This window comes from Petromyzon marinus, chromosome 64 (genome assembly GCF_048934315.1).
Source record: "Petromyzon marinus isolate PM22_M1 ecotype Great Lakes invasive population chromosome 64, UKy_Petmar_22M1.pri1.0, whole genome shotgun sequence".
Lineage (NCBI taxonomy): Eukaryota > Metazoa > Chordata > Hyperoartia > Petromyzontiformes > Petromyzontidae > Petromyzon > Petromyzon marinus.
The window spans coordinates 3,832,700-3,857,393 of NC_133730.1; the positions used below are offsets into that span (position 1 = coordinate 3,832,700).

General features: G+C 59.0%; 1 protein-coding gene across 4 annotated transcripts in view; it reads left to right on the plus strand.

Moving 5' to 3' along the window:
* Positions 1-24,694, plus strand: part of LOC116956246 (mitogen-activated protein kinase kinase kinase kinase 4-like) — a 168,652-nt gene that overhangs the window by 98,846 nt on the left and 45,112 nt on the right. For all 4 annotated transcript variants that reach the window (XM_032977684.2, XM_032977687.2, XM_032977685.2 and 1 more), the window contains exons 4-8: positions 19,523-19,648; positions 20,826-20,936; positions 21,635-21,725; positions 22,379-22,509; positions 24,090-24,144. In XM_032977684.2, the coding sequence (XP_032833575.2) occupies positions 19,523-19,648; positions 20,826-20,936; positions 21,635-21,725; positions 22,379-22,509; positions 24,090-24,144 (514 nt within the window). The remainder of the gene's footprint in view (positions 1-19,522; positions 19,649-20,825; positions 20,937-21,634; positions 21,726-22,378; positions 22,510-24,089; positions 24,145-24,694) is intronic.

Genomic DNA, 24,694 nt, shown 5'->3' on the forward strand with positions numbered 1-24,694 from the left:
ATGGTCGTCACGATCTCCGGTTACTCGCGCGGTCCGGGGAGGCGTTCATCCAGCAGCGGATTGACATGTGCGCGCTTAGCGGGTGCCAAGTGCTCTGTTAAAACGCCACTAATGCCGTATTCCATTCACAAGTGTAAACTCTTTGTGTGACAATGGAATCTGAGCTGAATATAAATCACAGTCATTTCCATTGTAAGTGCCCTACACACCCCCCCCCCCTCCCCTGCTGGCGAGCTCCCATGGCGTTTGGCCACTTGATGCTTATCCACACCCAGTTCGGTCAACCGGACCGAACCTCCTTGTTCGGCCACTCGCTCACTTGCTTACTCACCCTCTCGCTCAAACACTCGCTCAGTCACTCAGCCGCTCGCCCACTCATTCGCTCACGCACTCATTCACTCGCCTACTCATTCGCTCACTCACCCACCCACCTATTTGCTCAGCCACTCGCTCACTTGCTTGCTCACCCTCTCTCACCCACTCATTCACTTGCCCACTCATTCACTCGCCCACTCAGTCACTCACTCACGCACTCATTCACTCGCCTACTCATTCGCTCACTCACCCATCCACCTACTTGCTCACCCTCTCGCTCACCCACTCATTCACTTGCCCACTCATTCACTCGCCCACTCAGTCACTCACTCACTCATTCACTCGCCCACTCAGTCACTCACTCACTCATTCACTCGCCCACTCACTCGCTCACTCAGCCACTCACTTGCTCAGCCACTCAGTTCGCACCCCGGATTTTGCACGCTTGGCTACGTACGGCGCGAAAGAAGCTCAACATGCAGTATACTGTACATACAGTGAGGGAAAAAATAATTTGATCCCCTGCTGATTTTGTACGTTTGCCCACTGACAAAGAAATGATCAGTCTATAATTTTAATGGTAGGTTTATTTGAAAACATCCTGAAAAACGCATGTCAAAAATGTTATAAATTGATTTGCATTTTAATGAGGGAAATGAGTATTTGACCCCTCTGCAAAACTTGACTTAGTACTTGGTGGCAAAACCCTTGTTGGCAATCACAGACGTCAGACGTTTCTTGTGGTTGGCCACCAGGTTTGTACACATCTCAGGAGGGATTTTGTCCGACTCCTCTTTGCAGATCATCTTCAAATACTTTTTTCCCTCACTGTACGTGTTACACTCCTGTGCCTGTTACAGCTCTGGTGGCGCTGTTTGTTGCTGAGCTTGTGCTCGTCAATCCTCCATTCCGAGTCGGGACGCGGCGCGGGAATTCGGCGTGAACGCGGCGTCAGGAGGGCGAGAGACCGGGGGGGGGGGGTCCGGCTGTCACCTTGCCACCCCGTGATTCCCTCCGGTAGGCGTTGAGAAAGAGCCGATGGAGTCCCATATCGACGTCGCGATTGCGCATGCTCGCGCGGCTTCGGTCCGCTCCGAACGACGCTTCGGAAATTTTAAACCCGAAGTAAAATCAAGACGAGAAGGCGGTGCGTGCCGCAGAGGGTCACGGCCGCTCTCCGAATCGCTCGCCGGGGACACCGGCACGGCACGGCACGGCGCGGCTTGCCCCAGCACCATTTCCCCGCGTGACTGTACTCACGATGAGTCGTCAACCCTGCCGCTTTGCTGTTCATAACCTCGCGCCTTGACAACAGCGGTGCCACCACTCACCCCCTCCACCGCCTCCCCAACCTCGCAACGCCACCACCGCCGCCACTGCCGAGCCTCGGGTTTCTGGTGGCCGCGTTAATTCCCGCACCTCCTGCATCACTCCCCCCCCGGCGTCCACACGACCGAGGGCGCTGCCGCTGTAACGTTGCGCCCTGGTTGACCTGGAGGTGTTTGGGAGGCGGGGGAGGAGGGGGCAGTGGGGTGGTGGCGGCATGTTGGGTAACAATGCCAATGATCGCACTCGGGTTCTTTGACCTCTGGTGGCCGGAGCAGGCGCTCGGATCCGTGCACGCGGCGCCGCACGGCACCTCCGATTAGCTCGGTTGGCTACGTATGGCGCGAAAAAAGTTCAACATACACACGTACGTCGACCGACGTCGATCGTCGGTAACAACAACAAGGACGATGACATCGGTTTGTCCCGCACGACACCGCCTGCCCCTTGAGAGATGCTTTTACATGAGCCCGCTTTTGCGTTGGGGGCGATTTGGTCAACCTGCACAGTCGTAAATGTAATTAATGAATAGCTCGGTTTATCTCCTTGATGTTCCTGTTAAGCCGGGGGAGGGGGGACCCGGGGGGGACCCTCTTTGAAAGCAAATCTCGAGACTAATTCGAGCTATCCCAGGGGGGGGAGGTGAAAATGAATCGAGCATTTAGAGGCCTCCTTCGCAGAGGAGGAAAGTTTCCGGAGTCTCGTCTCTCGCTGTTCCAGTTGCGTCACGGAGGGCCGGCTCGTTTGACCGCGTGACACCGCCTGGACAGTGTCTACCCCGCTTTGCTGGCCCGTCCCCGGCCCCGTCCACTGCGCATCCCCGGCCCCCCCTCGGAAGTCTGCGGGGGGAGCAGATGGCGCGCGTCTTGATCGACCGCGCTTTGGAAATATTAATTAGCGTTCCTCACCGCGCCAAGTTCCGTCGCCGGCGCGCGGGCGAACCCTCGCGCTCAAGCGAGGCGGCAGCCTGAGATTCTCCGTTAACTCCCGTCGCTCGCCGTCTGCGAACTCTGGCGACGAGAGAGAACCCCCTGCCCCCCCCCCCCCCCCCAGGACGTGCGTTTATTTCGTAGAGATGAGACGGAGGAAACGCGGGGGGAAGGCCTTGAGCCTGGACTTGAACAGGTGCGGGGAGTTGTGGAGCCCTGCGGGGAAGAATGAGCGACCTCCCACTGAGAGAAAGTTTGACTAGGGACTTGGACAGAGTAGAGCATTGGGGTTATTGACAGATCCGGTGTATTTATTTAAAGCTTAAATCATTAAACTTGAGCCGGTGGCCGGTTGCCATGTTACATCATCTCTCGTCGTCATCATCATCAGCCACGATTTATCCACTGCTGGGTGAAGGCCTTCCCAAGCCGTCTCGCAACGCTCGCTGTGAATCCCATGGCTCCGTCTCTGCGGAAGAGCATTGACATGCTGCCCACTCGGTCAGTCGTCAACCACTCTGACCGACATCCCGTCGAGCCACGTGTCCTGCCCAGGCCCACTCGCTCATTTTAACAAATCAACGTTAAATATTTTTTGTTTGTTAGCTTTGCCCGCCACGTTCTCCGTGCGTGTCGAGAAGGCTCCTGTGGAGGCAGGCATTGACGAAGACAAAATTATCTTTCCGCCTCTCGGTGTAAAAGCCAAGCAACGGACGTCCCCTTGGCTCCTTTGCGCGCACTCTTCAGCTCTCGTTATTTTCTCGCTGTCAGCGTCCACATTTCCATTCCGTGGCACCACAGGTGGTCGAGATGTTGACCACCTCACCCGGTATAAAGGAGGTCGTGTGTTCGATCCTGACCCTGACGCCTGCTGCTGTATATTTGGAGCTTGCGCGTCTCTCTCTCTCTCCCCGTGGTCGTGTGGATTTTTTCTCCGGGTCCTCTGGTTTTTCCCTCCACATTTAGAATCGACGTCATGCCTTCAGGAGTATTTGGCCTCTATACATTTCCACGCGATGATGATAAGCCACGCCGTTGAGGCTATCATTTGCGATAACCGGGGTCGCTTCTGAAAAAGAGCGCGTTGCAAAAAAACAAATAAAATATTTTCCTAGTTTAGTTTAATATACGAGGCCGCTACTGGGCACCGTTTGGCGTTGAGGCCGAGCGGTGATGTTCGTTGGGCCCTGCCGCCCCGCCGACGCAAAGCTTTTCTCAGCGCTGCGAACAAGGACCCAACAAAAACAAACAAACCGTTGTCGTAATTACATCATCTATTTTTCTTTTACCTCTTTTTCCCAAGTGGGGCAGGAGGGGGGGGGGGTTCGGGATGGCGGTGGGATTTAAGCTGCGTTAAAAAAAAAGATTCCGCGTGAGCATCTCTGACCTGGTCGTAAAAGAATGAAACGGGCAAAAGGGTCTCCTTGTGTCCAGTCCTTGGACTCCTCTTCCCGCCGTCCGGCCGGGACGGTCGACTCTCCTTCCAAGGACTTTCTTTTTTAGTCGCGCAAACTTGCCGGTGCGCATCCCCGTGGCCACCGTTATTTGCGGCCTCTTAATAACAGGAAGCGCGCGCGGGTGAATGCCAAGGGAAGGGACGGGGAAGAGGGGTGGGGTGGGGGGCGGAAATTTACAAATAAATATTTATTAATCTCAAAGGCCCGAAACAAATCTCTCCAAACGAGTCCCGGGCAACCTCGCTTCAAAGCGATGGACGATAAGGATCTCCGTCTCTTTCACGCGCGCCGGACGGCGCTCGCTTTGGACGCATCGGCAACTCGAAGCGTCTCTCCCCCCTCGTCTCGCGTCCATCGCCACGCCGCGGCCGCGGCCTGGCCTGGCGGGGGGCCCCCTGCTGGCAGCTGTCCCTTGGAAGGCACGAGGCGGAAGCGGCACCGGCCTGGGAAAGGACGTCAGTTCGGCCGGTTGGGCCGAGATGTTGCGATGTGGAGGGCCCCCCCCACCCCCCCACCTAATAACCCGAATCTTTATTTATACCGGAAGAGGAATCCGATGAGCTATGAAGCTCTCTTTTCACATAAGTCCAGTAGGGGCACGGGGTCCAGAACGTTACAACAGCAAACAATACATGAACATGGTAGGAGTGCAAAGTATAGGGGAGGTAAGTAAATCACTAAAAAAATTAAATTAAATGTTTTAGTCATGTTTAATTTTGAAAAAATAAACCACTATTTTAGCACTTAACGCCCGCTGAACTCTGGGCTTCTTTTTCAGAAACGACCTTGCTATCACAAGTGATAACTGAACGGAGCGGCTTATCACGTGGAAATTTATGATCAGCCAAATACTCTAAACGCGTGACGTTGATTCCAAATGTGGAGGGAAAAACCGGAGGATCCGGAGCAAAAAATCCTCGCGACCACGAGCCTCCCCACACTTTGTGGGTCACGAGTGTTTTATTTTTGCACTGGAGAGACAAAGGTGGCCGATTGTGCACCGAGTCGACTTAGGGGAGGCTCATCGCCGCCGTTCTCTACCAGAGCGTAGTCGGTGGGCCTGCTGGAGCGAGCCGCTGGAGCGAGCAGAGTCACTAGGAACGACGCCGCTGGGGCGAGCCGGGTCGTCGGGAACGACGCCGCTGGGGCGAGCAGAGTCACTAGGAACGACGCCGCTGGAGCGAGCAGAGTCACTAGGAACGACGCCGCTGGGGCGAGCCGGGTCACTAGGAACGACGCCGCTGGGGCGAGCCGGGTCGTCGGGAACGACGCCGCTGGGGCGAGCAGAGTCACTAGGAACGACGCCGCTGGGGCGAGCAGAGTCACTAGGAACGACGCCGCTGGGGCGAGCAGAGTCACTAGGAACGACGCCGCTGGGGCGAGCCGGGTCACTAGGAACGACGCCGCTGGGGCGAGCCGGGTCGTCGGGAACGACGCCGCTGGGGCGAGCAGAGTCACTAGGAACGACGCCGCTGGGGCGAGCCGGGTCACTAGGAACGACGCCGCTGGGGCGAGCAGAGTCACTAGGAACGACGCCGCTGGGGCGAGCCGGGTCACTAGGAACGACGCCGCTGGGGCGAGCAGAGTCACTAGGAACGACGCCGCTGGGGCGAGCCGGGTCACTAGGAACGACGCCGCTGGGGCGAGCAGAGTCACTAGGAACGACGCCGCTGGGGCGAGCAGAGTCACTAGGAACGACGCCGCTGGGGCGAGCTGGGTCACTAGGAACGACGCCGCTGGGGCGAGCAGAGTCACTAGGAACGACGCCGCTGGGGCGAGCCGGGTCACTAGGAACGACGCCGCTGGGGCGAGCCGGGTCGTCGGGAACGACGCCGCTGGGGCGAGCAGAGTCACTAGGAACGACGCCGCTGGGGCGAGCCGGGTCACTAGGAACGACGCCGCTGGGGCGAGCAGAGTCACTAGGAACGACGCCGCTGGGGCGAGCTGGGTCACTAGGAACGACGCCGCTGGGGCGAGCAGAGTCACTAGGAACGACGCCGCTGGGGCGAGCCGGGTCACTAGGAACGACGCCGCTGGGGCGAGCAGAGTCACTAGGAACGACGCCGCTGGGGCGAGCCGGGTCACTAGGAACGACGCCGCTGGGGCGAGCAGAGTCACTAGGAACGACGCCGCTGGGGCGAGCAGAGTCACTAGGAACGACGCCGCTGGGGCGAGCTGGGTCACTAGGAACGACGCCGCTGGGGCGAGCAGAGTCACTAGGAACGACGCCGCTGGGGCGAGCAGAGTCACTAGGAACGACGCCGCTGGGGCGAGCCGGGTCACTAGGAACGACGCCGCTGGGGCGAGCAGAGTCACTAGGAACGACGCCGCTGGAGCGAGCAGAGTCACTAGGAACGACGCCGCTGGGGCGAGCAGAGTCACTAGGAACGACGCCGCTGGGGCGAGCTGGGTCACTAGGAACGACGCCGCTGGGGCGAGCTGGGTCACTAGGAACGACGCCGCTGGGGCGAGCAGAGTCACTAGGAACGACGCCGCTGGGGCGAGCAGAGTCACTAGGAACGACGCCGCTGGAGCGAGCCGGGTCACTAGGAACGGCGCCGCTGGAGCGAGCTGGGTCACTAGGAACGACGCCGCTGGGGCGAGCAGAGTCACTAGGAACGACGCCGCTGGAGCGAGCAGAGTCACTAGGAACGACGCCGCTGGAGCGAGCCGGGTCACTAGGAACGGCGCCGCTGGAGCGAGCTGGGTCACTAGGAACGACGCCGCTGGAGCGAGCCGGGTCACTAGGAACGATGCCGCTGGGGCGAGCTGGGTCACTAGGAACGACGCCGCTGGGGCGAGCTGGGTCACTAGGAACGACGCCGCTGGGGCGAGCCGGGTCGTCGGGAACGACGCCGCTGGGGCGAGCAGAGTCACTAGGAACGACGCCGCTGGGGCGAGCAGAGTCACTAGGAACGACGCCGCTGGGGCGAGCAGAGTCACTAGGAACGACGCCGCTGGAGCGAGCCGGGTCACTAGGAACGACGCCGCTGGGGCGAGCAGAGTCACTAGGAACGACGCCGCTGGGGCGAGCAGAGTCACTAGGAACGACGCCGCTGGGGCGAGCAGAGTCACTAGGAACGACGCCGCTGGGGCGAGCAGAGTCACTAGGAACGACGCCGCTGGAGCGAGCAGAGTCACTAGGAACGACGCCGCTGGAGCGAGCAGAGTCACTAGGAACGACGCCGCTGGGGCGAGCCGGGTCACTAGGAACGACGCCGCTGGAGCGAGCAGAGTCACTAGGAACGACGCCGCTGGAGCGAGCAGAGTCACTAGGAACGACGCCGCTGGGGCGAGCTGGGTCACTAGGAACGACGCCGCTGGGGCGAGCAGAGTCACTAGGAACGACGCCGCTGGGGCGAGCCGGGTCACTAGGAACGACGCCGCTGGGGCGAGCAGAGTCACTAGGAACGACGCCGCTGGGGCGAGCCGGGTCACTAGGAACGACGCCGCTGGAGCGAGCAGAGTCACTAGGAACGACGCCGCTGGGGCGAGCCGGGTCACTAGGAACGACGCCGCTGGGGCGAGCAGAGTCACTAGGAACGACGCCGCTGGGGCGAGCCGGGTCGTCGGGAACGACGCCGCTGGGGCGAGCAGAGTCACTAGGAACGACGCCGCTGGGGCGAGCAGAGTCACTAGGAACGACGCCGCTGGGGCGAGCAGAGTCACTAGGAACGACGCCGCTGGGGCGAGCCGGGTCACTAGGAACGACGCCGCTGGGGCGAGCCGGGTCGTCGGGAACGACGCCGCTGGGGCGAGCAGAGTCACTAGGAACGACGCCGCTGGGGCGAGCCGGGTCACTAGGAACGACGCCGCTGGGGCGAGCAGAGTCACTAGGAACGACGCCGCTGGGGCGAGCCGGGTCACTAGGAACGACGCCGCTGGGGCGAGCAGAGTCACTAGGAACGACGCCGCTGGGGCGAGCAGAGTCACTAGGAACGACGCCGCTGGGGCGAGCTGGGTCACTAGGAACGACGCCGCTGGGGCGAGCAGAGTCACTAGGAACGACGCCGCTGGAGCGAGCAGAGTCACTAGGAACGACGCCGCTGGGGCGAGCAGAGTCACTAGGAACGACGCCGCTGGGGCGAGCTGGGTCACTAGGAACGACGCCGCTGGGGCGAGCAGAGTCACTAGGAACGACGCCGCTGGGGCGAGCAGAGTCACTAGGAACGACGCCGCTGGAGCGAGCCGGGTCACTAGGAACGGCGCCGCTGGAGCGAGCTGGGTCACTAGGAACGACGCCGCTGGGGCGAGCAGAGTCACTAGGAACGACGCCGCTGGAGCGAGCAGAGTCACTAGGAACGGCGCCGCTGGAGCGAGCTGGGTCACTAGGAACGACGCCGCTGGAGCGAGCCGGGTCACTAGGAACGATGCCGCTGGGGCGAGCTGGGTCACTAGGAACGACGCCGCTGGGGCGAGCTGGGTCACTAGGAACGACGCCGCTGGGGCGAGCCGGGTCGTCGGGAACGACGCCGCTGGGGCGAGCAGAGTCACTAGGAACGACGCCGCTGGGGCGAGCAGAGTCACTAGGAACGACGCCGCTGGGGCGAGCAGAGTCACTAGGAACGACGCCGCTGGAGCGAGCCGGGTCACTAGGAACGACGCCGCTGGGGCGAGCAGAGTCACTAGGAACGACGCCGCTGGGGCGAGCAGAGTCACTAGGAACGACGCCGCTGGAGCGAGCAGAGTCACTAGGAACGACGCCGCTGGAGCGAGCAGAGTCACTAGGAACGACGCCGCTGGGGCGAGCCGGGTCACTAGGAACGACGCCGCTGGGGCGAGCTGGGTCACTAGGAACGACGCCGCTGGGGCGAGCAGAGTCACTAGGAACGACGCCGCTGGAGCGAGCAGAGTCACTAGGAACGACGCCGCTGGGGCGAGCAGAGTCACTAGGAACGACGCCGCTGGAGCGAGCAGAGTCACTAGGAACGACGCCGCTGGGGCGAGCAGAGTCACTAGGAACGACGCCGCTGGGGCGAGCAGAGTCACTAGGAACGACGCCGCTGGAGCGAGCAGAGTCACTAGGAACGACGCCGCTGGGGCGAGCAGAGTCACTAGGAACGACGCCGCTGGGGCGAGCTGGGCCGTTGGGGACGACGCCGCTGGGGCGAGCAGAGTCACTAGGAACGACGCCGCTGGGGCGAGCAGAGTCACTAGGAACGACGCCGCTGGGGCGAGCAGAGTCACTAGGAACGACGCCGCTGGGGCGAGCAGAGTCACTAGGAACGACGCCGCTGGGGCGAGCAGAGTCACTAGGAACGACGCCGCTGGAGCGAGCAGAGTCACTAGGAACGACGCCGCTGGAGCGAGCAGAGTCACTAGGAACGACGCCGCTGGGGCGAGCCGGGTCACTAGGAACGACGCCGCTGGGGCGAGCTGGGTCACTAGGAACGACGCCGCTGGGGCGAGCAGAGTCACTAGGAACGACGCCGCTGGGGCGAGCCGGGTCACTAGGAACGACGCCGCTGGGGCGAGCAGAGTCACTAGGAACGACGCCGCTGGGGCGAGCCGGGTCACTAGGAACGACGCCGCTGGGGCGAGCCGGGTCACTAGGAACGACGCCGCTGGAGCGAGCAGAGTCACTAGGAACGACGCCGCTGGGGCGAGCCGGGTCACTAGGAACGACGCCGCTGGGGCGAGCCGGGTCGTCGGGAACGACGCCGCTGGGGCGAGCAGAGTCACTAGGAACGACGCCGCTGGGGCGAGCCGGGTCACTAGGAACGACGCCGCTGGGGCGAGCAGAGTCACTAGGAACGACGCCGCTGGGGCGAGCCGGGTCACTAGGAACGACGCCGCTGGGGCGAGCAGAGTCACTAGGAACGACGCCGCTGGGGCGAGCCGGGTCACTAGGAACGACGCCGCTGGGGCGAGCAGAGTCACTAGGAACGACGCCGCTGGGGCGAGCTGGGTCACTAGGAACGACGCCGCTGGGGCGAGCAGAGTCACTAGGAACGACGCCGCTGGGGCGAGCCGGGTCACTAGGAACGACGCCGCTGGGGCGAGCCGGGTCACTAGGAACGACGCCGCTGGGGCGAGCCGGGTCGTCGGGAACGACGCCGCTGGGGCGAGCAGAGTCACTAGGAACGACGCCGCTGGGGCGAGCCGGGTCACTAGGAACGACGCCGCTGGGGCGAGCAGAGTCACTAGGAACGACGCCGCTGGGGCGAGCCGGGTCACTAGGAACGACGCCGCTGGGGCGAGCAGAGTCACTAGGAACGACGCCGCTGGGGCGAGCAGAGTCACTAGGAACGACGCCGCTGGGGCGAGCTGGGTCACTAGGAACGACGCCGCTGGGGCGAGCAGAGTCACTAGGAACGACGCCGCTGGGGCGAGCAGAGTCACTAGGAACGACGCCGCTGGGGCGAGCTGGGTCACTAGGAACGACGCCGCTGGAGCGAGCAGAGTCACTAGGAACGACGCCGCTGGAGCGAGCCGGGTCACTAGGAACGGCGCCGCTGGAGCGAGCTGGGTCACTAGGAACGACGCCGCTGGGGCGAGCAGAGTCACTAGGAACGACGCCGCTGGAGCGAGCAGAGTCACTAGGAACGACGCCGCTGGAGCGAGCCGGGTCACTAGGAACGGCGCCGCTGGAGCGAGCTGGGTCACTAGGAACGACGCCGCTGGGGCGAGCAGAGTCACTAGGAACGACGCCGCTGGAGCGAGCAGAGTCACTAGGAACGACGCCGCTGGAGCGAGCAGAGTCACTAGGAACGACGCCGCTGGGGCGAGCAGAGTCACTAGGAACGACGCCGCTGGGGCGAGCTGGGTCACTAGGAACGACGCCGCTGGGGCGAGCAGAGTCACTAGGAACGACGCCGCTGGGGCGAGCCGGGTCACTAGGAACGGCGCCGCTGGAGCGAGCAGAGTCACTAGGAACGACGCCGCTGGAGCGAGCCGGGTCACTAGGAACGGCGCCGCTGGAGCGAGCTGGGTCACTAGGAACGACGCCGCTGGGGCGAGCAGAGTCACTAGGAACGACGCCGCTGGAGCGAGCAGAGTCACTAGGAACGACGCCGCTGGAGCGAGCCGGGTCACTAGGAACGGCGCCGCTGGAGCGAGCTGGGTCACTAGGAACGACGCCGCTGGGGCGAGCAGAGTCACTAGGAACGACGCCGCTGGAGCGAGCAGAGTCACTAGGAACGACGCCGCTGGAGCGAGCCGGGTCACTAGGAACGGCGCCGCTGGAGCGAGCTGGGTCACTAGGAACGACGCCGCTGGAGCGAGCCGGGTCACTAGGAACGATGCCGCTGGGGCGAGCTGGGTCACTAGGAACGACGCCGCTGGGGCGAGCTGGGTCACTAGGAACGACGCCGCTGGGGCGAGCCGGGTCGTCGGGAACGACGCCGCTGGGGCGAGCAGAGTCACTAGGAACGACGCCGCTGGGGCGAGCAGAGTCACTAGGAACGACGCCGCTGGGGCGAGCAGAGTCACTAGGAACGACGCCGCTGGGGCGAGCAGAGTCACTAGGAACGACGCCGCTGGAGCGAGCAGAGTCACTAGGAACGACGCCGCTGGGGCGAGCAGAGTCACTAGGAACGACGCCGCTGGGGCGAGCAGAGTCACTAGGAACGACGCCGCTGGAGCGAGCAGAGTCACTAGGAACGACGCCGCTGGGGCGAGCAGAGTCACTAGGAACGACGCCGCTGGGGCGAGCTGGGCCGTTGGGGACGACGCCGCTGGGGCGAGCAGAGTCACTAGGAACGACGCCGCTGGGGCGAGCAGAGTCACTAGGAACGACGCCGCTGGGGCGAGCAGAGTCACTAGGAACGACGCCGCTGGGGCGAGCAGAGTCACTAGGAACGACGCCGCTGGGGCGAGCTGGGCCGTTGGGGACGACGCCGCTGGGGCGAGCTGGGCCGTTGGGGACGACGCCGCTGGGGCGAGCAGAGTCACTAGGAACGACGCCGCTTGTCGTGGCCGCTGCAGCAACACGCCTCCGCCGGGGAGGGAAGGAGAGCGATGGGTTTTTTTTTAATTCGCACAACGAATTTTTCATAACTCCACAGCTGTGTTTATCCACAGCGTGGCTTAGCTAAGAGGGCCCGGATTATTTTTTTTTGCTTTTTTCAGTGCCGTTTTAAAGGTGGTGGGGGGGTGGTGGTCTTGTCTGTGTTTGTGCGGTGTTTAAAGTGCTCTTTCTTTTTTGGGGGGGGGGATGGGGGGGGGTTTCACGTGGTTCCCGATCAGTTGTTTAGAGAATCGTTGCCAACGAATGGCAAAGCCAGCGATTCTCGTAAGCCTGCCACTCGCGCCGGTCACCAGCGCTCCTCGCCCCTCCATCCCGATCCCAACCCCCGCCGCGTCCTCCCCTCCGCTCTCGCCTGTTAAAGAAAACAATCGGCAGGCTTTGTTTGGAAAAGCTTGTCTCCCCCTGCACCAGTCTCCCCTTCCCCCAGACGCGCGTGGTGTGTGTGCGCGCACTCCCAGTGTGTCCGTGTGTGTTTCTTTGCTGTGTACGTGTGCTGTGTGGGTGTTGTTGTGCTGCCGTGTGGGTGTTGTGCTGCTGTGTTGCCTTTCTGCTTTGTGTACGTGCTGTGTGTGGTGTGAGTGTGTGTGCGTGTGCTGTGTGTGTTTCTCTGCTTTGTATACGTGCTGTGTGTGGTGTGTGTGAGTGCGTTGCAGAGTGTGTGTGCGTGTGCTGTGTGTGTTTCTCTTCTTTGTATACGTGGTGTGTGTGGTGTGTGTGTGCGTGCGTTGCAGGCTGTGTGTGCGTGTGTTGTGTGTGCTTCTCTGCTTGGAGTACGTGCGTTGTGTGTGTGCGCGCGCTATGTGCATGCTGCGTGCATGTGCCGTGCGTATGTCTTGTGTTTGCGTCTGACGTGTATGTGTGCTGTGTCTTTCTCTGGTATATGTGCGTGTGCTATGTGTGTCTGGTGTGTGCGTGTGCTGTGTGTGTCTGGTGTGTGCGTGTGCTGTGTGTGTCTGCTTTGTGCGCGTGTTGTGTGCATGTGCTATGTGTGTCTGCTGTGTGCCTATGCTGTGTGTGTGCTGTGTGCGTGTGCTGTGTGTACGCGTGCGCTGTGCTCTGTTTGGACTCACGCAGGCTTTGCGTCTGATTTGGCTTTTCGCCTACAGTACTCGCATCACAGTTCTATTTGTTCACGGTCATTGGCAAATAAGCGATGTCCATCAGCCTTGCCATAGGCCTTCAGCGGTACCAATCCAGCTGCGTTAAATTTTATGGTTCAGAACCTCTGACTCAAAAGCCTCATTCAGACACACATTTTCAACTGGAATGGAGAGCGTGAGAGAGCGATATTATTCAGGAGTTGATTATTGAGACCAGCAGATGATGATGCTGATGATGCTGATGATGATAATAAAACAAAAGAGTTGGTGGACGGCGTTGGTAGTCAACCCTCAAGTAAGCTCTCGACCCACGTGTCGTTTAGTGTCGCTGCTTGACAATGCACGAGAGTCCACGATAAAGTAAAAACCCAGCACATTGTTTCATAGCACGGTGACCTCAACAGGAAATATACATCACGGGCAACGTTTCGCGAAGTGGCCCTTCTTCGTGGCAAATTAAATGTTACGGGGGGGAAGAAAGGGGCCATTCGTTGGCCCAATGCGTTGTACTTGGGCATCAGTGCCGACACAGCTTCAGCAAATAATTTGTTGAGCCGCACACACACAAGACAAATATCCCCCGTATAGCCTCAGCAGACTCTTTGGGCAAGTGCTGTTAGCGAGTAGCACCTATGAAGGCCGGGACGGCACACGAGGTGGTGGGTGGGTGGCCAGCACCACGCCCCGGCCGCCTTTGTCTCCCCAGTGGCGATGTTTAAACAGCACCAGGTACTCATTTGAGGCCGAGTCGACCTAGGGGAGGCCCAGTACCGGTTCAGATAATCGTCACTTGTGCTGGCCGTGAGCGGGAATCGAACTCGGGTCGCCGGGTTCGTAGCGCGGCGCGCTAACCGCTACACGACCGCTCCCCACACGCACACACAGAGGCTGGCCACGTTCTGAATTTGAGGTGAGGACCCCAGGACCGATTCGAACTTCACTCTCGCCACCGATGTGAGCCGTGGTCAAAAGTTGTACCCGGTTCGTCGTGTTCGGGGTATGGCGCGCGAACGGCCGTGGAACAGCGACCGCTTAGATCTAAATTGAAAGCTCATTTGTTTACATTTCATAATTGAAAGCCCACGTGTTAAATGATTTACATTTGTTTACAAATGAGTTATTTTCTTCTTGGTTCTTTCGGTAAAGTCACGTAGAATTGAAATAAAATAATAAAAATGAAACGTAATAACAGAATTTTTTTGTATTTTATTATGTTTTATTTTTGTGATTTTATTTCAATTCTACATGACTTTACCGAAAGAACCGAGAAGATGAATCCCTGCAGTCACGAAGGCTTTAAATCGAAATTAGTTTTGGTTTTTAGTTTGTTGTTCCCTCCCCCTCCCCCCGCACGGTTGGCTACGTATGGTGCCGAACGAAGTTCAAAGTACGTACGTGCAACAGAAGCTCAAAAGCATTTGCTTAAGATAGCGGCGGTCGATCACGGGCGCCCCGCAGTTGTGCCCCGATGTCCGTCCGGTGTCGCGAGCCAAGCCGGGGTCGAGCCTGGATGGTTGCCGGGATGGGATAGGCGACAGCCGCGCACCAACAGGAGGCGTTTGGGGCCTCTCCAAGCGGCAGAAGTCGCCGCGGACGAAAACACCGTCGTTATAATTTAAAGTAACTTGTGGAATATGTATATATGTGTCTGTGTGTACCCTGTGAAAGTTCACAGTTTAAGTGCCAAATAAGGGAACACCTTTCATACGTTACCAGGATTTTTTTTTCTTCAGTTTTACGAAACTGTTCCTTGACTTAAATATATATAGTGTGGAATAGCAAGAGCTCTCCGGGCTTTGTACAAGCAATAGATTTTTTTTCCCCCCACTTAGGTCAAAGGTTAAAGTTTGTCGTATGTAGCTCGGGATCAATATGATCGGTGTCCCTGGTTTCCATCTGGTGACAATGAGGCCTCGACTCGACGACCCAACCTGGACGGAGTTTCTTACAAACAAACAATGTAGATGACAAGCACCCCCTTCTCCCCACCCCGCCCCCACCGCCTCCCCAAGTCTCGTATAAATCACATTTATGCCTTTGCTCGTGGCACAAACAGCTGATTGGGTTCAGATTGAAGGAGCGACGCCGCCGCCGCCGCCGCTGCTGCTGCTCTGAGTCACGGAGCAGGAACCAAACGGCGAACGTCTTTTCCCATCTCCCCCCGCCTCTTGATTTTCCAATTAATTCCATACTTTGTCAAATAAAATTCTCGGACCGCGCGATCAACGATCCGACTAAAAAAAAATAAAAATCACGTTTCGAGTGACGCGCGGCTGCACCCGCGCGCTTGCGATGCGCCGCACGCGTGCGCGCGCCCTGTAAACCCGCTCGTATATCTCAAATATAAATGTTGGGAGAGTTTTTTTTCTCTTCGTTTCCCTCCCCACCCCCTTTCATCCACCCTGGAAGTGATTTATTTTTGTGTTAGATTTACGTGGCACGCAGCCTTGGCTGTAACCCTGGCCGTTAAATTATAATGTTCATCGCCGCCGCCGCCGCCGCCACGCGCTCGCAAGTCAAACGAGCAAGTCGTCTCGCGCCTAATGGTCGTGCCGTCGTTGGAAAGAGAAAACCGTGGCTCCGACTGCCGCGGAACGTTTATTATATTTGCATAAACCGAGCTCGGCTGTGGCTTTGGAAACATCGCCGTTGTTGCGCGTGCTTAACGCAGCCGTCAAGTTTGTTTTTGAATTAAAAGCAGTTTTCATCGTGTTAATCCATCGTCATTCTAGGCTAACGTCTTGCGTGCCTGTAAAAAAAATAAAAGGCTTTGGGCTTTGCTTATCTCACACGTGTTTTGGCAGAAGGCAGCGGTGAAAAATTCTGGGTGCTCTGGAGAACGCTGCCTGTGATGAAAGTCATCGGCAGAGACTTCACGCACACACAACTACAATGACCTCCGTTGGCCACTAAGTGGCGGTGACATCATCCACGGCGCTTGTACCAGGCTGTGTGCACTATAAGGCCACGTGAAGTGTCGAATGCCCCCTGGCAGGAGGTCACCGGACAGACTCAGGTGCCGTGGGTTGACTCGCTGAGATGACTGGTCGATGCACCACCTATGCCCCCCCCCCTACTGTGCCAACTTGCTGTGTTTTAGCCGCCCGGCGCTCCGCTCGTTATTGTGAGCGTCGCTCCTCTTGCCCTCCGTAATTACCACTAAACTACACACACAAAGACACGCGTGCGCACGCCTTTGGCATTTGCGTCGTTCTTATTGTTGGGCTGTGAGCGCCGCCTCTTAATAGTACGCCAGTAGGGAAAGATGTTGTTTTGTATAATCCCCAATAAGGCAGCATGACTAAAATCACAATTGGCAACATCGAATTACTCGATCCCAATTAAACAATCTCGCGTGGTCATTTGTGAAAGCGTGAACGATGACGTCACGGGGATCTTTAACTCATCCGCTGCGAAGCCAGGAAAGCAGCCGGCACGTGACGGCAACTTTACAGTTGATTCGCACCGCAGCATTAACCGGGGCGGCAGCTGGAACTGTCGTCCAACCGCGACCCTCCGCAACGATCGGCGATCGCGCCACCGCCGGACAACGTGTCACGCGCGTGGGACTAAAAAATATTTTTGCGATTCAAATACGTTGTCGTGGGTCGGAGTAGGTGAGTGGGGCAGCGGTTAGCGTGCAGCAATTTTTTTCTTTTTTTTTTTTACTCGGTGACCCGAGGTTCTCTTGCTGCCAGCAAGCCCAGCATCGGTCGCGAGTGACATCTCAAACAGTCCTGTCCCTGCCGCCACCCCACCACCATCCTCCTCCACCCTCCACCTTCACCAACCCACGTTGATCAGAACGGTGAAGTATGGTTACACGACCGCCATTACCAACGTCCCTCGTGTGGGCGGTCTTCATCAAGCAGTGGAATCGCCAAGGGACCATACACAAAATCGATTTACGTGAACGTGTCGTTGCACATTATTGGGTCGGGTACACGCTGGCACCGCCAGAGGTCCGCGATGTTCGCAACGGCGGGACGAAACTTATCGATCCTTGACTTGGATCGTCACCATGAATCGTTGGTGATTTAATTTAGCCGGGTGAATTGCGACGTCGCGAGCAGCACGCACACACCGCCACGTTAAATCGCTTTCACGGCCAGCCACTGTTCGACAATTAATGCGATTGCTAACTCGTTAGACGAGTTGCTGACGATGAATATTGCTCGCCGCTTTCCACTTGAGGAAGTGCTCGTAGCTTTATTTACGACGTGATCCCGCAACGGAGAGAAAGCAGAATTCGTCGGAGAGGGCCTTGGTTCGTCCCCAACAATGACTCATTATTCCTTTTGAAGTTTCCGTTTTGAAAACCAGCGACGTGATTAACGTTTGTTGTTTTCCACCGTTCCCGGGAATTAACGAGACTTGAGCGTTTGTTTCGGAGTCTTGGGAGCGGGAGGAATTTTCTCCCCAGAATTTACGGCCTAATTACAGGCAGACCACCAACCCAACCCAACCCAAAACAAGTATAATTAGAATAGATTTTCAGTGTCCATTAGCGGCCGGCTTCGCCAATTCTCAAACTTATTCCTTGATGCGGTTCCGCGCGAGTGATCGGCGAACGCGACCTCGACCGCGCGCGTTCTTTTGCGGTTTTGCGTGTCACGTTCGGCACGATGCCCGACGTTTCGCTCCACGTGCCCGGGACGCCGGGACGGGGCGGGCGGGGGGGGGGTGGTGGTTGTGGCGGGGGGGGGTGGTGGTGGTGGCGGGGGGGGGGGTGGTGGTGGTGGCGGGGGGGGGGGTGGTGGGCTCATTCAGGAACCGAACTGCGGTTCGCTTTCAGCTCGCGGTGCCGAACGAAGCCGCGGCACAGCCGCACGACGCGTCGGGGGAGAGAGATCAGCGACGTTCCGTCAAGTTTTTTTTATTTTTTTACCCCAGCGCTTTAGAGCTAGGGTCTAGGAGACCATGCGAACGCTTTCAGACGTTCGCTCGCGGGAGCGGGGATATGTCCTGGGGCGAATAGCGGCACAGCCAGTGGTGGTCACCTGCGTGTATGGGTGTGTCCTCGCAAGCGCGCGTGCGTGCGTTTGTGTAAGCCAGCACCTGCCGCGTTGTGTTGTACACCAGACGGGCGACTCTGGGGCAGGGCGAGCGGCTCGCCAATTGGAAGGTCGTGCGATCAGATCCCGGTTGGGGAGGGTGGGTTAACTAACTACTTTTTTTTTATTTTCCTAGGAAAGGCCCCAACTGAGCTACGTAGCTCTTTTCCAAAAGCGACCTGGTCATTGCAAATACATAGCCCAACAAAAGGTGGCTTATCGCGTGAAAACTTATCGCGGCCAGATACTCTTAAACGCGTGACGTTGATTCTAAATGTGGAGGGAAACACCGGAGGACCCGGATAAAAATCCACGTGACCACGGGGGAGAGAGAGACACGCAGACTCCGAAATATACAACAGCAGACGCCAGGGTCGGGATCGAACTTACAACCTCCTGTGTACCAGGGCGAGGTAGTTAACATCTTTCCACCGCGACTCCATCCCGTCAACATTCTTCCCGACTCTATGGAAATGGGCAACCACAGCTGCTGATGCAGATGGCAGAGACAACGAATACAATTTAACATTCAGGTGGTCAAGCCCAGATAACCACGTCTCCTTATTTGTATTTTTGGATTGACTGCATTGCATCGCTATTCTGGATGACCACAGCCGCAACACTGCTACTGCAGAGTTTTAACATTTTTCCATCTGGGCATCATCGCGTATCCGCATCTGCTGCTGCCGTAGTTTGTGCAGTGGACGAGGTTTAGGGTTGGACCATGAACGAGCTTTGTTGGGGGATCAAATCCAGAGGGTTTCTTCTGCGTTGGCTGTGTCACCGTAACTTCACGAGACACCAGATTTTTTTTTTTGGGTGGGGGGGGATCTGCAAAGAATCGAGGCCTGGAATTTTTTTGTGTTATTCCTTGTTTTTTTATCTCTGTTCCTGCTTTGGCTCATTTAGTTATTTATTATTATTCTTTTTTTAAAAAACTTATTTGCTCCACATGTGAAAAATGTGCTGATCTGTAGTCCGGGCAAAATAACCCAGTGGTGGCGTGCCTGTGTGTAGCCCTGCAGCCGTGTGTGAGTGCGTGTTGGTGTGCGTGCGTGTGTGTGGGTGGGGAGTGGTAGTGTAGCGGTTAGCGCGCCGCGCTACAATCCTGACGACCCGGGTTCGATTCTCGCTCACGGTCAACACCTTGACGATTATCTGAATCCGGCGGTCCTGGGCCTCCCCTGGTGCGGTGTGTAGTAAACATCGCCACTGGGGAGACAAAGGCGGTCTGGTGTGGTGCTGGCCACCCGCCCCCTCGTGCGTGCCTTTCCGGCCTTCGTAGGTGCCTCTCGCTGCTAACAGCACTTGACCCAACAGTCCGCTAAGGCTACACGGGGGGCGTCTTTGTGTCGACGTTTCTGTCTGGTAGGACGAAGAGGAGGAGATCAAGCTGGAGATCAACATGCTGAAGAAGTACTCGCACCACCGCAACATCGCCACCTACTACGGCGCCTTCATCAAGAAGAGCCCACCGGGGCATGACGATCAGCTTTGGGTGAGGGGCCACTCACCTACTCACCACTCGCCTACTCACCGCTCATCTACTCACTTACTCACCTACTCACCGCTCACCTACTCACCGCTCACCTACTCACCTACTCACTGCTCACCTACTCACCATTCACCTACTCACTGCTAGCCCACTCACCTACTCGCTGCTCGCCTACTCACCGCTCACCTACTCACCTACTCACCGCTCACCTACTCACCGCTCACCTACTCACCTACTCACCGACTCACTGCCCACCTACTCGCCTACTCACCGCTCGCCTACTCACCGCTCGCCTACTCACCGCTCGCCTACTCACCGCTCACCTCACATATTCACTGCTCACCTACTCACCGACTCACTGCCCACCTACTCACCTATTCACCACTCACCATTCACCTACTCACCGCTCACCTACTCACCGCTCGCCTACTCACCGCTCGCCTACTCACCTACTCACCGCTCGCCTACTCACCGCTCGCCTACTCACCATTCACCTACTCACCTACTCACCGCTCACCTACTCACCATTCACCTACTCGCCTACTCACCGCTCACCTACTCACCATTCACCTACTCGCCTACTCACCGCTCGCCTACTCACCATTCACCTACTCACCTACTCACCGCTCACCTACTCACCATTCACCTACTCGCCTACTCACCGCTCACCTACTCACCATTCACCTACTCGCCTACTCACCGCTCACCTACTCACCATTCACCTACTCGCCTACTCACCGCTCGCCTACTCACCATTCACCTACTCACCTACTCACCTACTCACCGCTCACCTACTCACCATTCCCCTACTCACCTATTCACCGCTCGCCTACTCACCGCTCGCCTACTCACCGACTCACTGCTCACCTACTCGCCTACTCACCGCTCACCTTCTCACCACCACAACATCGCCACCGACTACGGGGCCTTCATCAAGAAGAGCCCGTCGGTTGTGATGTCTGCCGCCCTCTTCTGGGCAACTGTGGACTCCGGCTTCCTATCGGCGGATTTGCAGGCAGAAGTCCACGTGACGAGCCGCACCACCGATTGGCGCGCCCGGCTACGCACGGCGCGAAAGAAGTTCAACACACGTACTTAACGAATGTTGAACACCAACTCGTCCTCCGCCCTCCTTGCCATCCCCTCCCCCCGCCCGCCCTCTTGCCGTCCGTCGCGTCAGCTGGTGATGGAGTTCTGCGGCGCCGGTTCGGTCACCGACCTGGTGAAGAACACGAAGGGGAACAGCCTCAAGGAGGACTGGATCGCGTACATCTGTCGGGAGATCCTCAGGGTGAGGCGCACATTGTCCACCTTTGACTTACGCCAGTCTCCTTCGCTGCATTTCAAACCAACGGTTGGGGAGGGGAAGGTGTGTCCACTAAAACTACAAAGATTATTTCTAACCAGGTGAGGCCCCGCTGATCCAGGCAGCTTTGTTTCGGAAGCGACCTAGCCGTCACGAACGATAGCCCCAACGGAGGTGGCTCATCGTCGTCGTGTGGACATTAATAGCAGCCACAAACACTCGGAACGCGTGACGTTGATTCTGAATGTGGAGGGAAAACCAGAAGATGCGTCGGGGTCAGGGATCGAACCCACGACGTCCTGTGTACCAGGCAAGGGAGATAACACCTCGCCACCCTGGCTCCCGTCTCCGAACCCGGCGGCCCGTGTTGGATTCCCGCTTGCGGCCACAGCACCAGTAACGATGATCCGAGCTGCTCCCGGGACTCCCCTAGGTCAACACGTGCTGTCAAACCCCCAATGGTTTCAAATGCGCGGCAGCCCCCTCGCACCGATGATGTCTTATCGGCGAATGTGGCCTCCCACCCTCTGAAATATTAGTGAAGAAACACCGCGCTATACGGCCCGTACAGCGCGGTGTTCCTGCACTCCCTGGGCTTCCGTGGAATGTCTCCCGTCGCCGATAATTAACGACGTGCCCGCCCGGTGCCTTGTCTGCCACCCCCACCCCGCACGACACTGCAGGGCCTGGCTCACCTCCACGTCCACAAGGTCATCCACAGGGACATCAAGGGACAGAACGTCCTTCTCACCGAGAACGCCGAGGTGAAGCTCGGTGAGTCTCCTCCATGCTAAAAAAAAAAAAATGGTAACGTCGCAGCCCTGCAATGGCTTTCTCGCGCCACTGCCGGCGGAAGGGCCCTCCGCTAGAAGGAGCTGCGTAGAGACCCTCCGGAGGGTCCTTGGCCTACTCCTCCATGCCGGCCACCACACTGCGACCCCGCCGTTCGACTGACTGCGGGTGCGCCCGTTCGTGCTGCGGGCCGGCGGCGGATGGTTCGAGGGGGACTTGGCCATTCATGGGACCGTTCGGCCGTGGCGGCACGCCCGCCGCCACCCCCGCGTTAGCCGTCACAATCCACACGCGCAGCCCCATTTGGGCCATTCCACCGACGACGGGCGACGGACCTCCCCCGCACGCCGTGCGGGTCGTGTGTGCGTCTCCCGTCCTGCTTGCTACGGGTTCGTGACGGCCCAGTGGGAGGGTGTGGGGTAAGGGGGGTGGTTGGCGAAGGACTGTGCGGGCATGGGGGGGCACGGGGCCGTGGGAGAACAGCGACGCAGCACAACGGTGCGACGTGTAACAATCGTCTTTGTCGCGGGAGCGAGAGAGATCGCGATCCCCCCCCCGTAGCGGTCGTCGCGGCTCACCCTCTCGTTCCCCGCGGCTGCCCCGCCGCTCCCCCCTGCCCCCTCCCCAACCTGCAGTCGACTTTGGCGTGAGCGCCCAGCTGGACCGCACGGTCGGGCGCCGGAACACGTTCATCGGCACGCCCTACTGGATGGCGCCCGAGGTCATCGCGTGCGACGAGAACCCCGACGCCACCTACGACTACCGCGTACGTCGAAGCGCTCGCGGCCACCGCGGCTGGTCGCGGAGGCCGTCGGTGGGGCCCAGGGCCGGATGGTGGCACTTGTAGGCCCGAGCGGGCTTGGGCTTCATAGGCCCTCCGGTGATAATCGCTTGCGGTGGTGGCGACCGCCGCTGTGGCACGCTTGGTTCACGCGTGGCGCAGACATCGCGCGTCTTCCCTCGCTCTCTGTTGAGAATGAGATTGTGCCGAAAAAACACAATTTGAAGGTGCGATTGCTATTTTCCGTCTCTCCACGTCTCTCTGAAACTAAACTAAACCACTTTTATTCCACCAGGTAATGCCCACTGAGCTCTGTAGCTCTTTTTCATGAGCGACCTGGCCACATTTGATGGCTCAACAAAAGTGGCTTGTCGGGTGGAAATTTATAGCAGCCAAATACTCGAAATACTTTAAAGGCGCGAGACGTCGATTCTAAATGTGGAAGGAGCAACCAGAGGACCCGGGGGAAATTCCACGCGACCACGGGGAGAGCAGGCGTCAGAGCTGAACCAATGACCTCCTGCATACCGAGCGAGGGAGTTAACATCTCCCAGCCACCGCACCATCGCTCTGGGCACGCTGCGACGTCATTCGCATACTTCGCGAATCGCTCGACAGAAATTTAATTTGCGGCGGGGGGTGGGGGGAGGGGGGTGGAGGTGGGCACGGGTTTTCGTAGTGCCGTGGCCAGTAGTGCCCGTGGGGTGGTCAACTTTAAAGCAACAACCGCCCCCTCGGCCTTTTGCCGGTAACGATGAACAGGGACGCAGGCGGCTTTTCATCTCTCCCCCGCGGTGGCGAGCTGCTTATTTATTTATTTCGTTGCTGCTCCGATTCAAAGCACATGGCCACGACCGAGGCGCTGCAGGTTTTTTCCCGCTCGCGGCCACCGAATAAGGACAATGGACGACTCGTCGCCGGCGGTTGTTTGACTATTCTTCACCACCGCCGCCGGTCGGTGCGGTTTGGCGAATGGGGGGGGGGGGGGGGGGGCGAGTGATGGGAAGCGTGGGGGGGTGGTGGAGATGGGCGTGCCGGACCGATTTAAGTAAGTCGCACGTAGAGCACGTGACGTCATCCGTCTTTCCCGTTGCTTTTCAAATGGGGCAATCGATATCGCAAAATAACGGCTCTGAAAACTCTCGCTCGGCCGTCGAGTTGGGTGCCACGGTGGCGAGATGTTAACCACCTCGTCTGGTACGCAGGAGGCGGTGGTCTCGATCCCGACCCTGACGCCTGCGTGTCTCTCTCCCCGTTGTCGCGTGGATTTTTCTCCGGGTCCCCCGGTTTTTCCCTCCACGTGTAGATTCAACGTCACCACGCGTTTAGAGCATTTGGCGGCTCTAAATTTTCACGTATGACGATATAAGCCGCTTCGATGAGCCATCGTGTGTGTGGCCAGTTCGCTTCTGACAAAGATCTGTATTGCTTAGTGTGGGCCTCTTACGTTGTATATATAATTTTTGAGTTTCTTGAACGCTTACGCGGAGAGGTAAGCGAGGCGGCTGCGGAGCCGGGGAGGATACGCGGCGGTTTTAACCTCGCTCCGTGTTTATTCCCGACAGAGCGATCTCTGGTCCCTGGGCATCACTGCGATGGAAATGGCAGAAGGCGCCCCCCGTGAGTTACCCATCCTGTTGCTGGTGGTGGCCACGCCACGCGCCTGTTCTTTAGTCCAGAGAACACGCAACACGCCTGTTCTCTCGTCCAGAGAACACGCCCACACGCCTGTTCTCTAGTCCAGAGAACACACCACACGCGCGTTCTCTCGTCCAGAGAACACGCCACGTGCCTGTTCTCTCGTCCAGAGAACACGCCACACGCACGTTCTCTCGTCCAGAGAACACGCCACACGCGCGTTCTCTCGTCCAGGGAACACGCCACACGCGCGTTCTCTCGTCCAGCACTTGTGCGGGCAGCAAGTGGGTTGGTGGATCACCGCATACGGATGTTTCAAAGGTCCCTCCCCCCTCCCCCCTCCCCCCTCCCCCCTTCCCCCCACCCCCCGATCGTGGGTGGGGGTCAAAGAGGAGCCGTTCCCCCGTCCCCCCCCACTCCTCCCCCCCCCCCCCCCGACTCGCCTGGAGAAGGGGGCACGGCAAAAATGTAGACTCCACCCATTCCGTCTGTATGGGATAGAGCGTTGCCCCCTCGCGCACGCACGCCCGCA